This window comes from Acartia tonsa, chromosome 3, assembly GCF_053477335.1.
Source record: "Acartia tonsa isolate MP-2025a chromosome 3, ASM5347733v1, whole genome shotgun sequence".
Taxonomy (NCBI): Eukaryota; Metazoa; Arthropoda; class Copepoda; order Calanoida; family Acartiidae; genus Acartia; species Acartia tonsa.
Genome location: NC_137262.1, coordinates 48,896,822 through 48,913,668, shown reverse-complemented (window position 1 = coordinate 48,913,668; position 16,847 = coordinate 48,896,822). Strand labels below are relative to the sequence as shown.

The following is a 16,847-nucleotide window of genomic DNA, read 5'->3' as shown; positions in this document are numbered from 1 at the left end:
GTCTCTTGCCTTTCCGACATTTCAAAGGGATAGTTGCATGAGGTGCATTTAAAAAGTTTGATTGTAAGCATAAGCTACAAAAATGCCATCTAACATATATAATTTTGTGTTACAATAAATAGCTATCTTTCAAATATATGTCCTATTGATGTAGTTTTTTTTATTGAACATAAAAAAATATGCAGTTCAATAAATTCAAGCTTAAATGCACTTCATGCAACTACCCCTTTATTGAAAATAAAAAAAAACAATGCATATTGTCTCATAGTGATTAATTTTGACTGGCGGAAATATTAAAACTAAAAAGTTTTTCCTAAAGGAAACTTTGTGCAAGATAGTTAATAAAAAATCTTCAAAAATATTGTACTATTAACTCACAAAAATAATCTCAAAAACACAACAACATTTTTTCATGAATAATGTCTGTACTTTTGTATAAAATCACAACTTAATATTTTTTGTAAAAAATGTAGGAAATATGAAAAGTACAAGAATTGGAAAGTATTTTTTTCCTTTTATAATTATTTAAACTTTAATAGAAAAAAACTAGTTAAGAGATTATGAAAAGCCGAATATGACATGATTATAATGGTTCCTTTAAAATATAAGATTTCTTATAATTCATTATCTTACAAAATATTTTACTAGTGTATAACCCTGTATATTAATATCAGAGAAAAAAGAGAATAGTAAATGATATTCAAATAGTAGTTGTCTTGGAGAAGCTTAAAGTATTGTCCTTTGCTTTATTCTTTGAAAGCATATATAAACCTTTCCATTAAGCCTAAGCTTTGAATACAGAGTTTTAAACTCTTGAATAAAAGTATGCTTTAATAAATTAATATACTTCCATAGACATATCCCTGATATAACTTGACTTAACAAGAAAATGCAAAGGTTGACCTAGAAATTTAGATTCTCTGTTCATAATTCTACAGAAATTCATTGCAAAAATCAATCCAGGCAGGCTAAAGGAAAATAAGAAATATTTGACAATATTGTATAATATATTCTTCATTCTTTGTTTCAAAATATCAATTCACTCATCTCTAAGGGGAGTGGAGGGCTCAATACTTAAATTATCAAACGTGTCAAAATTGATTTTGTTGACATAAAAATCAAATCTTTTAGAATTTTGGAATGTTGGCTGATTTTAAAGTATTTTCTTTAATGTAATGTTATAATTAATCTACTAAAAAGTTTTGAATGATCATGATAGATGAAATAAAAAAATAATAGTACTATGATAATTTCACAATGTACTTAAAATGCATTTAGAAGTTGAAACATTAATAAAGATACTGAAAAAAAGTATAGCTAAACTGGAAAATGTGGGTTCTTTCAGTCAAACATATAAATAAATAAATGGAACCCCAGCCCAATCTTTGAAGAAAAATAACATTTTTTTCGACCCTGCAGGGGATTCAACCATAAGGTCCCATATACCTTGAAATAGTCATTATAAAAAAAGGTTTTTCTTTCTAAAAGTTTGACTGTGATTCATAAGCGATATGAGGAAACCGCCAAAATACGCCGTTTTAGCGAATTCAACTTAACTTTCTCAAATTATTGTCATTTTCTTTCAACTATTAAATTTAGTATCTTTATTTCTGTTTATTTAGGTGTGCCATTAATTCCGCCAAATTTATCATATCAAATCGCCAGAGCCTTGAATTAATGCTAAAGCGCAAACTGTCCATTTATCTCTGATACACTTTTGCAAATATGAAATACATTGGAGGATATGAAAATTTGCAGAATCAAAGGCACACCATTAACTTTATTGGTGTGCAATAGAAGAAAAAAATCCATATTTTATTCATGCTTTGTTATAATTTCATGATCGAGTAATAATATCAGAATTCTTTTTTTACATGATTGCCTTAATTAAGTTGTTTCAGGTAGGAGTAGGACAACGGTGAATAAATTATCTTTCATCCATATTTTTCAAGCCGTAATAGTCAACATTTCCATTGTCCCATTCCTTAATTCTGAGTTTTGTCTTAGAATTATAAAAAAAGATAATCACAACTTTCTTTAAAAAATGAAAACGTCCTGTATTGTCTATGTTTTTTAGTCATATGAAGAATAGGATAAAAAATATTAACATTATAAATATTAGTTAATTAAAAATTTGATAATAAAGCTTTAGGTAATAGAAATATTTTTTGTATTTGCAACATTGGATTTACAAGTTATAATTGTATTAAAATCAGAATAAAAGGAATAAAATCATATTAATTTAGTTGTTAATGTCATGTTTCCTAGATTAGGTCCACTTTTTTCTCTCGGAATAACATTATTAGCATAATGTATCACATATATGACAAAATTGTCAAATAGGTAGTTAATAAAAAAATCTAAAAAACAACTGGGAATATTTTCATCTGACTTGAATATAATTTTTTAGATTGCCATCCAAGCTTCAAAATGTCTAAAATCAACAAGAAAAAAAGGCGGGAACGAACAAGAAATGGCGCCAAACAAAAACCTTATTTTTCACTCTCCACTGTCGCCAACGGTATGGGCGAAGTCCTATCAGTCGGTATGTGCTGGTCCGTTGACCCGTATCCGTTCACCGTCGCACCCGACGACGGACTTAGCCTGCCGTTGGATGGAGAGCCGTTCGAAGCCGCAGCTGGTTGTTTGTTGACAATTGGTTCTCCGTCAGTTCCGTCCTCTTCATCCTCTCCGGCAAGGTCGTCCAAATCTGGGTGTTCATCATCCATCTCCTGAGTAGATATATAGGTATATACATGGAGTGAAAGATATAAATTTAAAATAGGTCAAAGACAGAGCATACTCACACCTCTTAAAGAAGTGAATAAAACAATATATAGCTTGGTCGTTTTATACAAAGATGAATAGTTGCTTCAGATAATTGCTCATTTTTCTAGGGGACGATTTCTATTGGGAGAGTAGTGTTACCCTCACGAATAGTAGTTATAGATCTTCCAAGAACCTATGAGAAGCAAAATTGTACAGGAGAACGATATTGGTTCATCGGTAGCAAAATAACAGCTAGAGAAAATATCTATCTATCTATTATACCTTGGGAGCACATTTACAACAGCAACAACAACAAGATAAACTATCTATCTACAATACCTTGGGAGCACATTTACCAAAGCAAAAACAAGAAAAAGTATATCTACTATACCTTTGGAGCACATTTACCACAGCAACAACAAGAGAAAATATCTATCTATTTACTAAACATTGGGAGCACATTTACCACAACAACAAGAGAAATTATCTATCTATCTTTTATACCTTGGGAGCACATTTACCACAGCAACAGCAACAACAACAGCAAAGACAGCAGGAGAAACAACAGCCACTCAGTAAGAAGCAACAACAAGCTAATATCTAAAATATAATATGATTGTTATTATACTTACCCCGATGATTAAGATTTTTTTAATGATTTACAATTCTAGAACTTTGGTCCCATTTAGTAGGTAGGTATTTTAAACTACGGCCGAACCTTAAAAAAGTTATTGTTAGGTATTAATCAACCAACAAAGTATTATTTCATATGATAGGAAAGTGTTTGAATGAAACAACATAGTTTTTATTCAGATGAAATATATACATAGGTAGGTGGAGCACCACTAGAGAGCATTGCTTAAATATTTAAAAGAAAAAAAAGGAATTTTTTTGTAGGTAATATTAATAAATCACTGAAAACAACACAATGCTATTATATAGATAGCTCAATTTAATATACAATAAGAAATTTTAGCTAGCGAGGTAATATAGTTATAGAATAGCTACGCTATAAATAAAAAAAAACTTGGAGACTCTTATTGAATTTTAATTGGTTGGTTCATTTAAATGGTATCATCATTGAGGTGTACATCAATTTATTGGCCATTGTCTTGTTCATTTAGATCTCTGATTAACTTACATTAAACCAGACAGAATTCAACATATTTAATATCTTGAGAACACTCTCGTTTTCTGTGCCCATCTGTTCTGTAACGTAAATGCCAAAAGACCCGTACTGGTCGTAAATCCTAAATAGTTATGGTCTTTTATAATTGACTCTTAATCGATGGATACAATTTTAAAAAATCAAGTTTCATTAAGCAAGAAGCTGTTTCTTCCTTACCAAAAAAATCTTCCATTGGTATATTATATTCTGCAAGGGATCCCCTGCTAAAGGTGAAAGGGAGGGGAGTGGTGAATATGTGAAGGTGAAAAAAATAAAGAGTACCTAACCCGTAAAACATTTTTTCCATTTTCCCCCTCCTTGGGGAAAAACAAGAAAATATGGAGAAGGGAATAAAAAAATTAATAAAATAAAGAGTACTGAAAACAATTTTCCATGGAAAAAACTAATGTGGAGAGGGGAAACTAGGGGAAAAAATAATCTTGTGCATAATATACCTTTAGTGTATATTATACCCTCCTGAAATCCTCCCATAAGAAAAAAATGCGCGAATTATGAATCCAAAGTCAATTATAATAGGTAACATTCCTGCGCTTATTTTCATCTGTAAGGATTGAGTTAGCCTGGTTGATCTTCTTGAACATTTCCTCCGCCTCCGCATTGTCTGGGTTCTTGTCAGGATGGTATTTCAGTGCTAACCGTCTGTACTTCTTTTTGATTTCCTTTAAGAGAACAAAAATAAAAGCTCATTTTGGGGGGGGGAGTAATCTTTATTTCATAGAGGCATTTTTTTTATTTTGGGGGAGGGGAAATTGAAAATCCAAATTTTTTTTTTTTGGGGGGGGGTAATCAACCATTTACCCCCCCCCCCCCTTGGACGTCTATGGCTGCGCTACTATTATAGTTGTACATACCTGTTGTGTTGATGCTTTGGGTAAATCTAATAATTCATATAAACTGTTTCCTGATCGAGAAAGCCTAAAAATAAAAATATATAAATAAAAGTTGTTCAAGGCTAAGGTTTCTTTAATTGTAATTTGTCCGTCCCATAATACAAAATGGAAATCATCTTCATTGAAACTTCATTTAAAATTTTGTTTTATTAAGTCACAGTGTTTTAAGATTTCACTGATTTTTTTTTATCTCACCCTAGATTTAAAGTTTTTTTTTAGGTGCTAAAAAATATTAATACTTAGTGAAGTAAATAAAAATCAAAGCTGCAAGAATTAGTCGAAAAAATACTTAAAATAATGTTTTGGTTTCAATTCTAAAAAACAAAGTTTTTAATTTTCCATTAACCTATCCCTCCTCCCTGATATAAAGTTCTAAGTAAAACAAAGTTAAGACTTGCAAAGTTGCAACTTCATTTCAGAAAAATAAAACTTGAAAATTCTCTTTTTAAATGTAAACCTAAGATGTAAAATTTCCTTCTGGAGTAAACTTAGATTTTTATTCAGGGTTATGTAAATGGAAGACATAATATGACAGTATTTTTACGCTGAAGATACTGATCTTGTTTAGTACTATTATTTTCTATACCTAATACAAAGCCTGAATTGGAAATTAAAAGGGTCCATGTAATCAGGATTAAGTAAGGAATGTTATCCCAACCATTAGAGTAAAACACTAGAGGGAGAAACGGTTAAATAACTGTATCTCCCCTATCCCAACCAAATTGTGCAACCTTTCTATTGGGTCATTGAAAATCAACCAATTGTGTCGCTATTATTAACACAGCCAAGTAGCAGAAAATAATTTAGAAGCTGACGAAAGAGGTCTTTGGAAAAGGAAGGGAGGTAGTCGTCGGTATATACATCTATAGTATAGATCTGTGTTCCTAACAAAAGCTAACAGATTTCGAGTTATCTCCATCACATCTTTTTCCCTACCTGGATAATTCACTGCCTGGTCCTCTACCTCCCCTCGATCCCCGCCTCTGTGACTCCGCCCCCTCGCCGTCTTTCAGGCCCTGGCCCGCCTCCAAGTCAGGTTCACCCATTATGCGTTCGCCCCCAATTTTCAGGCTAAATAAATCTGAAAAATGCAATTTTAACATGAACTTTGTTTTTATTAATATTAACAAGCACTTTAAATTATAAAAAAAATATTAGAGCAGATAAAGATTTAGATACAGATATTGTTGTACATTAAGGTGGTTAAAAATAGAATTACACAACATTTTGCCAGTTTAATTTGATGAACAGTTGACCTCGTATACGGAAATAAGAAATGTTAGAAAACAATCCTTTTATGCTGGCCCTGAGAAACCAAAGGACCAGTTAAAAAAGGAAATAATCTACTAATTTTTAATAACGTTTTCCGAGGGCAATTTCTATAAAACCACAATTCAATATATTTATTATTTCAGAACCGCTTTTGAAAAAGTCATTATTTGATAATATCTGCAATTAAATATTTGTCGTCCCTGTTTTATTTTTCATTAAATTATATTTTCAAATGTAATTCTCTGTTGATTTTTTTTTAACTGACTTTGGTGATTTTTTTCAGTTATAGTTGGCGGATTTTTAAACTATTGAGAGTATAACATTTTAATAAGAATATTTAGACACATTAAAAAACAGTTATAATAGTGAAATAAGTTAGTAAATTGTTAAATATTTAAAATAGATGTACATTATTAGTGTTAAAGCTTTTCTTTAGTAACAAAATAAAAAAATTGGTAACTCTTTTTCTAAAAAAATACTTTTTTGGTTTGTGTAATATAAAAAATATACAAAACTTTTTTTAGTCTAGAATTTATAAAGTGCGTTATATAAAAGATACAAATTTTCATAAGTCAGAACATAGACTTAGCAGGACAAATTTGATAAGTTCAATTTAAGCTTTCTCAAATTTTTCTTGCTGTGATGGAAAAAGAATAGATAAATTAATCTTAAAATTAATTTTACTCTTAGATCCAAAACTATGCCTTTGATAGTTGGTTAATATTAAAAGCAAGGAAGTTTTATATTATTATAATTTATTCAAATTTTCAAAACTCTACCCTATTTTTTAAAAATACATTGAGTAGATGATTAATTTATCTTTTATTTACATATCCTTGTATCCCAGGTGTTTTGAAACTTAATATGAACATTTTCAGGACAAATAAAAACAAAAATTCCCTAGATCATATTTAAAATCAAATTTAAATAACTTTATTTTAACATTATTTTGAAAGGCACATATAAAGCTGTTTAAATGTTAACAAAATCACTGGTATTATATCAATAATAAGTACTTTCTTCAGATAAAAATACATTTTGGCGTTGTGTTTAGTCGAGTAATTTTATTTTAAGCATCTTATGTTTTAAAAGGGAGAGATAGTTCATTTAATGAAAATAAACTAAACCATTTCAGATTATTTGGAAAAATAACATTGGTTTTTAGAACGCTAGTGCACAGTATTTTGCATTCTTATAATCAAAAAAGTTAGGAAAGTATAGCGACTTTTTCTTCAATTGAAATATCCCTTCCTCCTTATATGTTCACAAAAATAATAGTTTCTTGAATGTTACAAGTGATTTAGAAAAGATAACATTACAAAATAGTCACCATAACAAAAGATAAAGAAACATATTTCCAAATGTAAAATCGGAAACTAAAAAGATAACAAATGTACATTGACTGACTCACACGCTTTTATTCACAATGTTGTTATCTGATGCGCAACTACTCTATAGCTTTATTAGCACCGTCTAACTTTGACTCTGCGCACCTAACATCTATGGGCTATGTATAAAATGGAGTGCATAAGAAGGGGGCGGAAAAAATAGCCTAAAACCAAAATCTTGAATCTAAAAATGAAAAAGCCTATGTGAAGCTTCCCTAAAACATCTAAAGATATTACACATTATACAATACTTTTTAAGTATTACTCATTTAAAATGTAGTTTTTTTATTGCTGCACTACGTATGCACATAGTTATTCTTGTATAAGCAAGAATATTTCAAAATACTAAAAGCAACGGCTTGACCTTCTTTAAAAATGGGAGGAGGTAAGTTTCTTGCTTTATGTTGATAAAAAAAAGACGGAAATGGGGATTGATAACACACAATAGAATTTAGTAAGAAATAACCACCCTTCCTAAAATCTTTAGAATTTTATCATGATCGGTTTTTAGAACTTGTATGATGACTGATGACGTTTATAGTACTTTTACCTAAAATTGTTAGGTATTAATTTTAACAGGTACTTATTAACCTAATCAAAACTACTTTAATACAAATCATTTATAAAAAAAATATATATATAGCATTCTAATGATGCAAGTTGAAGAAATATCTTATTACTTGTGACGCTTTTACCTCTTAATAAGATAAAAATGAAGGTTCCATGAAAACGTTTAAATTAAAAAATTGTGATAAGTACTTCCATTCTTAAGAAATAGCAATTCAAATACAATATTAAAAGACAATCAAATAAAAAATGACAACAAACTAATTTTGTCTGTTAATTAAACAATATATTACATCATAAGTTAATCTAATTAAGCAGTGAAATCATGCGTTACGATTGCATTGAAAAAGTATGAAAAAAAACATTAAAAATGATCGTCTTAATACACTCAAAATAGGCATTTTTGACGATTTTTACCTCTCCTAGTGTATGACTAGCCTAAGCAAGCATTAATAAAAATAAAAACGAGTATAAGATATATACAAGATGCGTTACATAAATTGACAAAAAAAAAAATTCAATTCAATTTAATACAATTGATATTAATAATATCAATAGTATGTGCCCTCTTGATTTTAATAACATTAATTTAATACTTACACTTGTTTTTAATTAACATTACATTATATTTCGTTAAACTTGTACTTATTATTATATAGCTACTAATATTTAAATATCAGGTTATGAGGCATATTTGTTGTTAGAAGCATACGCTGAATATTAGTACAACTATTAGGAAAATCATATCCTAATACATGAAAGCATTATGTTTTCTTTTAACAGTAGCGTAGATGCTCTACAATTTGAGGAAAGTTAAGACACAAAGTATGTGAAAAAGGCAGGGGGAAAAATTGCCATATGAAAAGCCTAAAAAAGCTAAAAATGTTTTGCAAACTTTCTCTAATACCTATTGAAAGTAATGCATGACATTTTTTCGAACAACATTTAACAATGGCATTATATTTTAGGTATTTTTTTCAAACTTCTTTAAACAAAAATCTCCGAATTTAAATCCTTGTATTTTTCCCCCGGTTGCTTTGTGCCTCTTCGTCTATGTAATCCAGATGTTCCTGGGATGCCAGTGGTATGTCATTACTTGGATTTGCTAACCTGGATCTTGGACGGCTGTTCGCCTCACCCCTGATTACAATATTGTGTGGTGTATTTGCAAAATATATATTTCCCTTATATCGCCAGAAGAACATTTGTATCCCCGACAGCTAAATTACATTTTTAAGAAATCTTATTTGGAAAGTTTTTTTTGTTGGCTGTTTAGATTAAGTATGAAGGCTCTGTAGTATTAGAGCCTCCCGCAGGGCTAGATATACATCTTTAAATTAATTGAAGGGGTAATTTAGTTGTTCATCCGGCGATAAAAGTATCTAAAGTTTTCAATTGTCTCGTAAGAAATCATTCAATATGACCTTAGAAAATTGTGCTGTAAAAACCGTGCAAAATCGTGTGCTTTGTTAAAGTGCTTATAAGTTTAAAATATATCTTATTTGAGATATTAATAATATATGATATATGATTGATATAAGAAAATTAAATACCCGAACGTGCTAAATATTAGGTTGGTAGAATTTTTAGTCTATAATTACATAACTAAAACAGTAATTGAATGAAATATTTATATCTTACAATTACAATTTTGTCTCTATGAAAGCGTGCATAAAAAGTAATTTAAGTAATCATCAATACAGAGACTGAGTAAAGTCTGTTACTTAGACCCCAATCGACCCCAATTAAAGAATAACTGCACTACTAAAAATGTGCGTATAATATAAATCATAAGATATGAAAGAAAATCTCTACAATGCGGATATTCAAAGCATAGCTCTTATTAAAAATAGAATATTAAAAATATATACATGTATATCTATCACAGAGCTTAGAAGTGCATAAAAATGTTATTACGATGTATCTATTAAATGTAAGGACAGAAAAAATTTCTTGAATCAAACAAGTTAAATATATAAATAAATACTAATAAGTTTACTTAAATATATTCTCAAATATTTTTAAATTTAGTGTAGGGTTATTTTTTTCTTTGGGCCATATGTAAGTTATAGGATTGACATAGCAAAGCCAAATGTCCTTATTTATAACTCCATTTAAAATTGTGGGCCGTTTCGAGATCTTGCTATACATTCGATTCCGAGATACAGAAAAATAGACATCAAGGATTCTAAAATACCTATTTAAGTGATGAACATTTTTTTGCTTTTTAGTTTTTCAGGATATTTTCCAACTCCTTTTATAAATGCAGAAAAAGTACAAAAAATAAAGATGAAAATACACCAATCATTAATTCCTTTGGGTCACCGTTGGCAGATTTTCTTTGCGTTCACATCTGAACGTGGATGGCTTGTTGAATATGTCAGCTATGACCACCAGTGTGACACAGGCAAACAGTACGCCGACCAGGGCACCCGTCACCACATCCATGGGATGGTGGAAATAGTCACTGATTCTTGTCAATGATATCCAGAAGGCCAGGATTATCAGGCCGAACTGGACGAAGGGTCGGGCAATCTTCAAGGATCGCACACAGGCTTGGATTCCCAGATGTGAGGATTTGGGGAACCTAAGTTTTGTATTTATTTATAAGAAATTATACTCTATTATAGTGAAGCTACTCTTTAACTTTTGTATATGTACTTAGAATCTTTTGATGTTTAATATTTTTGTGTCTTTCTAAGTTTTACAGTCTCTGTGTAGTCTATAATATTCTCAGTATTGCTGCGCTACTTGTAAAAAGCATGAATTGTCAGGGATGGAGGGGACATGGGGCTGTATATTACATTAGTTCCCAAAGTATTATGATAACGTTTTCTTATTAGTCGGCTTAACAACTTTTAATTGAATTTAATTTAATTTTGATTGGTTGGTTGGTTCATTAGTCGGGTTTCAACCATTAATTGTAATCTACAGAAGGGGTATTTTGTTTATCATCATTAGGAATGTATATCAATTAATCAGCCATTGTCTTATTCCTTTAGATCCCTGACAAATTGTCCTCCTTATAGCATAAGCAAAAGTATAATTTTTATTTGAATATATATATAATTTCTCCTGTTCTGACCTGTTTAATCTAGACTGCAAGTATACAATGAGGAATGTTCCACAGAAAAATGAGAATGAAGAATGTCCGGATAGAAAGGATAGTCTCGCTTCTTTCAATTGATGTTCGTTGTATACTCCATCTCCCATTCTATACAAATACAATAGGTAGGTACTAATTAAAGTTTTAAAATTAAATTGTTAATAAAATCTTTTGTTTAAAAAAGAATTGTTTCTGCTTTTAATTTTGTTTTAATTAAGTATATCAAAATAATACATATATGTTTAAAAACTATAAAATATTTTAAGACAACTAACTAAGGGCGGAAAAAGTTCACCCTTTTCCATAAAAATACATTATGATTTATTTGAAACTATTTTATCATCGACATACTAGAACGCTTCGAGTCTACCAATAGAATTAAAAAGATGCTATGGTTTTATATTCACCAACACCTTATTGTTTGGTTACCATTCATTAGAGTGTATGAAAGAAAGACACCTGCCATACTAGGGTATTGGTAAGGTAATAATAAAAAAGCTATCTCTTATACCTATCCTTTGATTGTATTACATCCCTATACATGAGAACACTTTTTTGTCAATACAACAACAACTGTTTGTTATTGACGGTTTCGTGACGTCGCCTCTTAAGGGGCATTACGTCGTATTTTCGCCGTAGCTTTTGATAAGTTATTTTAGGTTAGGTAAGGTAAATGTTAATGCTTGCCCATGCAGGAGCTAGAAATAGGAGAAAAGTTACTGTGAAAATACGCCCCTTAAGAGACGATGTCTCGATACCAACAATACCCCAACTGTTTACCTGCAAATAGTCTTCTCATCATTTGTGACAAATCTTGAATATTCTGAATTATTAGGATCTTTACACAATTCATCCGTGAAATCAGGATCACAAATAGTCAGGTAATGCGGCCGCAACCGTCCAATTGTATACTTGGCGATTTCTGTAAACAACAAACAGCTGATACACCCCAGAAGGAAGTATCCAAAGTGTCTGTATAACTCTATGGCAATCCAGGGTGTTCTATTGTTCTTAATAGGACCTTCTCTATCTCTCTCTACATAAGAACGCAATGATTCAATAAGTAGAATAAGAAATATTGAAATAGCTGCCCAAATGGCGATGCACAGGCTTATAGGAACTGTTTGTGCCATGTATGGATGTTTTAAATTCTGATCATCACAGAAAAATCCTCTGAAATAGTTGTATATTTTGACAAAACTATAAATCATCTTCTATTAAGTACTTTTCTAGTTATATATAATAAGAAATGGAGAGGACAAATATAAACTCAACTACTAGTTAAGATAAATGCTTAGATACCCATTACTAACACTTCTTTATTCTTTTTATTTAAAAATCTATGTGAAAATATAATTTCCTGTGGAAAGGTTCATAGTCTTGTGTGAATACATAAATATAGGCCATAGGCATCAGCAAGCCAATCAGGCATACTACTTGTAGTAGGCCTTTCAGCAACACTACTTGACAAGTTTGGTCTCCCATGTTGACAGGTTTCTGTGTAAGGTCGGTTTCTTCTACTGACACTAATTCATATGATGACCTGAATTTTATAGAAAAGATGTTAAAAGTTCTTTCTATATAAAATAAACAGATATTATACATTGGTACCTAACGTTTGATTGAGATATTGAACAAAAAAATATTTATAGAGTAACTCGGCACGAACTAGAAAAGTGTTCTAGGCAACTTTTAGCAGAGAACTTACGCAATTTTGGGTTATATATAAACTATATAAACAATATACCTATGTAAATATTCGTACCATATAATTGTGTTTTAATATGTTGACTGAAATAAATATTTTGATTTTTTTATTTGATTTTGGTATTCTAGATGTCTATAAGATTATATAAATAAAAAACATAAAGGTCTATGGCTATTGTTTAGAAGAAAAAAAAATGAGGTTTTTCCAAATTAGCATGAAATAATCTATTAAATTCAAGAGGATTATAAAAAAAAAACCCTGTACTATAAATATTTTCTTAATGCAAATTATCTAATAAAAATGAATATTTACCTAAAATTAGGCATATCAGATCATTGGCGGGACAACAGAGACATTTACTGTCCAACTTAACAGCATTACTTTGCCATTTTGTTTTCATTTAATTATCACAAAACATTTAGGTACTTCAAGTTAACTTTATATATTCTTTTGTTGTTACATTCACTATCACAATGTACTTCTATCACCGTTTCATTCTTTGTTTTATTGATTTTAAAAGCTTCTGAAAAATAATTACTAATTTAATCAATTAAAAGATAACAAAACTTCAACGTTCTTGATAACTTTTACATTACAAAAATTTTATCAATCTATTCAATCCTTATCAATCAACTCATTTGTAGTTTTGATATTGAGTTCCCAATAGTCCTTCATGTGGCATGACTAAATTAAAACCAAGTATAGAAGGAACTTTTGCCCAATCCTATGTGCGTCAAATTAATTATATATATAGGCCTTCTAAAAAAAAGTATGTAATACTTCATTGTACATAATGTTAATATAGCTGCTCTATTTCTAGGCCTAATTGTCCTTGTTGACTTGACACAAAGTAATTTTATTTCAATCACTCTAAAAATAATTCTTTTTACTCATATATATATAAACACATGGATATTGATTATATTATATAATAGCTGACGAATTAGTCGATCTGAACTAGAGAAAGATAAGGTTTTAAACATTTATTGCTTTTGTTCACCGGCCTATAATGTACTATCTCAGAATACGTAAAACTACATGTGTTCATTTTTAAATTTTTGTTTATTACACACATTCTTAAAAATACAAGAACATTAACGTTCATAGATATATGATTTCAAAATATTATCATAAATAATTCTAATTAACGCCATTACTTAAATATTTTTTTACATAAATTTCACTTTCTTTGAATTATGAATGAATCATTTTCAGGCCCAAAAAATTTTATCAATAAAAGTGGGCTTGTCTTGCAGTGTCCTAAAAAGAACAAATAAAAATGCATTGATTTAGCCCTTTACAACCGACATCCTAATCAAATTTACAACTTTGCATGATAATCTATATTACTTAAAAGAGAGAAAAATATACATAGCATTTTAGATTTAAAATTCTTTTTACTTAAAAATAGATTTTTTTTTCATTCAAATGCCAAATTTAAAAAAAATATTTTAGAAATATTAAAAATCTTCCAAATAGAGTTAAAAGTTTAGCGCGGCAAATGCGCTTAAAATGGCGAAATTACCAGGGGTAAATATAAACAACAAAATTTTTGCATTTTTGAATTTATTTAAATGTTTATTTTTATTGGAAAACTATCACAATATAATAAATGAAATTTTTATTTTTAATCAAATATTTTTTTGTGGGAAATTGATCCCTGTTTATGGCAGTCTTTCTCAATCAATCCATTTGTAAGCAAAGTAAAATGGTGAAACATGTCTAAGAGGAAAGACTTATATTTGTCAGCTTGTATTGAAGGCCTCATTTAGGCCTAGTTTAATGATTATATACTAGTTTTATTTAAGAGATTATCTAATGTATTGCTATGTTTCCTTGATGTTTTACAATTTTTTCAGATTATTTTATCGAAATTTGTAATTTATTTCTCAAACTAAAATTTCATACTTCATTAAATCCTATATATATCAACCTAACCATTTAATTTTTCAGAGGCGAATACTTCCTAAATTAAAGATGATTCCTATTGGTCCCAAGCACATTACCATGCTGAAGTCCTATGCTCCTGGTCTCGCCACTTGGGGTTAGTATTCATTAAGGATTAAAATTAATTTTGTTATTATATTACTCTACGTTAGCTTTGTGTAGACCATTTCGAATATATCGAAAGATCAAAAGCGTATTTGATTTGATAGACAGTCTGACCTTCAATGAAATACTTATGGAGGAATATCGATTCAAACAAGACTAAAAATGATTATCTTAAAAAAATATGAGGGAATTGTTATGAACAAGGTACAGTTTGTGACACGGTAAAATTGTCTTAATAAACAGAAAATATATCCATGATCACGATTTTTTTATGTCTTATATCAGTTGTATTACATATTCAAAAAGATTTGTCAATAGGTCGTTATATTTTCTTATTTTCAATTACGGTATTTATGTTGCATTGGTAGCTGCGCGCAAAAGTTTCATTATTATTTGTTTTAGGCGCTTCTGCTGGTGTCTTTGTCCTGATCCTAACCAACCAATGGAAGGGAAGGGATCTGCTCCAGTACCTTCCTATTTACAATAGGTAAGGAACAAAGAATTATTAGTCTAGAAACACCAGTAATCTATTCTGAAGAATTAAAAATTTTAAAAGAAATGTCTATCCTACTTGTATTTTCATTCATAAAGTAAATAAAGAGTTCGCAAGACTTCGAACAAGGAAGGCATTTTTTTTATAAAAAAATAAGCATATCACTAAGTAGGACAATATCAGATTTTATTGTAGGAGTGACATAGGGTTTAGACTCGAAAAAAAATTATATAATTGGTAATTGGATCCTGTACTTAGAATTACTAAGACATTTGAAGGTTCGATTATAGAGTTATTTCGCTAACAGCTCTACTTTTTATCCAAATCTTCTAAATTGAAACTTGGTTACCTAGTGAGATAATATTTAAATATTAATATTAGATTGATTTAAAAATTACCAGAGAATAAATCTCATTTACTCAAATCAGAATATAGTAATTTATAGAGGTGTGTAATATGTATGTTAGCAAGCAATTTTAATCTACTTTATATTTCAGACAATACGGAGAGGAGAAGGAGAGAGACTTGTAGAAAATTCACACAACACCTTGAAAACAATTTAAATTCGTAGTTATATATGTAGAATCTGTCATCTGCGCTTTATTTATTCAATGTTTTACTATATTACAATTAATAATGTTTTCAACATATTCAACTTCAACACCAAAAAACAAAGAAGTACTTCATGTTCGGTTTTAGTCAAATATATTTTCGGAATAAAAGTATTATCGTGTAAAATGTAAAACCTTGTTTTAAAATAAAAAATAGAAAATTAAAGTTTGTTATTTTACCTTTGTTTCAGATTAATATTGTAAAATGGGTGTAAGTATATTTTTACCAATTTTCTTTAAGTACTCATGAACTTGCACATAAATAACACAACATGCCCTAATCATTATATTACTTCATACTTTTCTCTATATTAAATCATCTTGGTCGGTCAGAAAAGTTTTAAAAATGTTACAAGAATAAGGTATAACTAACAAGTGAAATAGATCTTGGATAATATTTGGGTGGGCCTCTGGAAAGGTCGTCAATTTTACTATTTGTTGCCCCCCAACGACAGGTGAAAACCACGTATAGTTTTTGTGATACCTTCGAATTTAGGGGGAGGGGGGTTAATGCAACCATCTCGTAATCAATGTGTAAATGGTACTTAGAATTTGAATTTCGATCTGAAATTTTGCATGCGTAATCCTTGGTAGGTCTATTAAAAAAGCTGTTTTTGGCTATTTTTAGGACAAATCTGTCCTAAATTACGTAGGAATCAACTTTTTGAAACACTTTTTTGCTTTACATCATGCAGGGGTGTATATTCTACATGGGATCCCCGGCTCAGGGGGGGGGGGGTGGAAATAAAAAATTAGTGGTTGGAGGGGGAAAAAATGTAAAAATTAAGAAAACTGAAAACAA

General features: G+C 29.7%; 3 protein-coding genes across 3 annotated transcripts; 1 reads left to right on the top strand and 2 right to left on the bottom strand.

The window, feature by feature from the left end:
• Nucleotides 1-1,020: 1,020 nt before the first annotated feature.
• Nucleotides 1,021-7,346, bottom strand: LOC145314485 (dnaJ homolog subfamily C member 5-like). The gene is made up of 6 exons (XM_080154402.1): nt 5,785-7,346; nt 4,810-4,873; nt 4,486-4,617; nt 3,911-4,021; nt 3,274-3,369; nt 1,021-2,732 (listed from the first exon to the last, which is right to left on the bottom strand). The coding sequence occupies exons 1-6, from the start codon at nt 5,949-5,951 to the stop codon at nt 2,493-2,495; spliced, it is 810 nt and encodes a 269-aa protein (XP_080010528.1). The 5' UTR covers nt 5,952-7,346; the 3' UTR covers nt 1,021-2,492.
• A 1,706-nt stretch (nt 7,347-9,052) lies between these two features.
• Nucleotides 9,053-13,412, bottom strand: LOC145314483 (phospholipid phosphatase 1-like). The gene is made up of 5 exons (XM_080154400.1): nt 13,202-13,412; nt 12,545-12,724; nt 11,962-12,357; nt 11,161-11,289; nt 9,053-10,662 (listed from the first exon to the last, which is right to left on the bottom strand). The coding sequence occupies exons 1-5, from the start codon at nt 13,213-13,215 to the stop codon at nt 10,383-10,385; spliced, it is 999 nt and encodes a 332-aa protein (XP_080010526.1). The 5' UTR covers nt 13,216-13,412; the 3' UTR covers nt 9,053-10,382.
• A 1,382-nt stretch (nt 13,413-14,794) lies between these two features.
• On the top strand, nt 14,795-16,237 carry UQCR-6.4 (Ubiquinol-cytochrome c reductase 6.4 kDa subunit). Its single transcript, XM_080154399.1, has 3 exons — nt 14,795-14,933; nt 15,344-15,428; nt 15,932-16,237. The coding sequence occupies exons 1-3, from the start codon at nt 14,867-14,869 to the stop codon at nt 15,963-15,965; spliced, it is 186 nt and encodes a 61-aa protein (XP_080010525.1). The 5' UTR covers nt 14,795-14,866; the 3' UTR covers nt 15,966-16,237.
• The last annotated feature ends 610 nt before the right edge of the window (nt 16,238-16,847 follow it).

Excerpts from the sequence above, each read along its gene's own strand:
- LOC145314485 (XM_080154402.1), bottom strand. The coding sequence starts at position 5,951 with ATGTTAAAATTGCATTTTTCAGATTTATTTAGCCTGAAAATTGGGGGC. Across the intron at positions 4,618-4,809 it reads CCAAAGCATCAACACAACAG|GAAATCAAAAAGAAGTACAG; the intron begins GTATGTACAACT and ends GTTCTCTTAAAG. Across the intron at positions 2,733-3,273 it reads GTGGTAAATGTGCTCCCAAG|GAGATGGATGATGAACACCC; the intron begins GTATAAAAGATA and ends ATATCTACTCAG.
- LOC145314483 (XM_080154400.1), bottom strand. Across the intron at positions 11,290-11,961 it reads GATGAGAAGACTATTTGCAG|AATGGGAGATGGAGTATACA; the intron begins GTAAACAGTTGG and ends GTATTTGTATAG. Across the intron at positions 10,663-11,160 it reads TTGCAGTCTAGATTAAACAG|GTTCCCCAAATCCTCACATC; the intron begins GTCAGAACAGGA and ends TACAAAACTTAG.
- UQCR-6.4 (XM_080154399.1), top strand. The coding sequence starts at position 14,867 with ATGATTCCTATTGGTCCCAAGCACATTACCATGCTGAAGTCCTATGCT. Across the intron at positions 14,934-15,343 it reads TCCTGGTCTCGCCACTTGGG|GCGCTTCTGCTGGTGTCTTT; the intron begins GTTAGTATTCAT and ends TATTTGTTTTAG. Across the intron at positions 15,429-15,931 it reads TACCTTCCTATTTACAATAG|ACAATACGGAGAGGAGAAGG; the intron begins GTAAGGAACAAA and ends TTTATATTTCAG.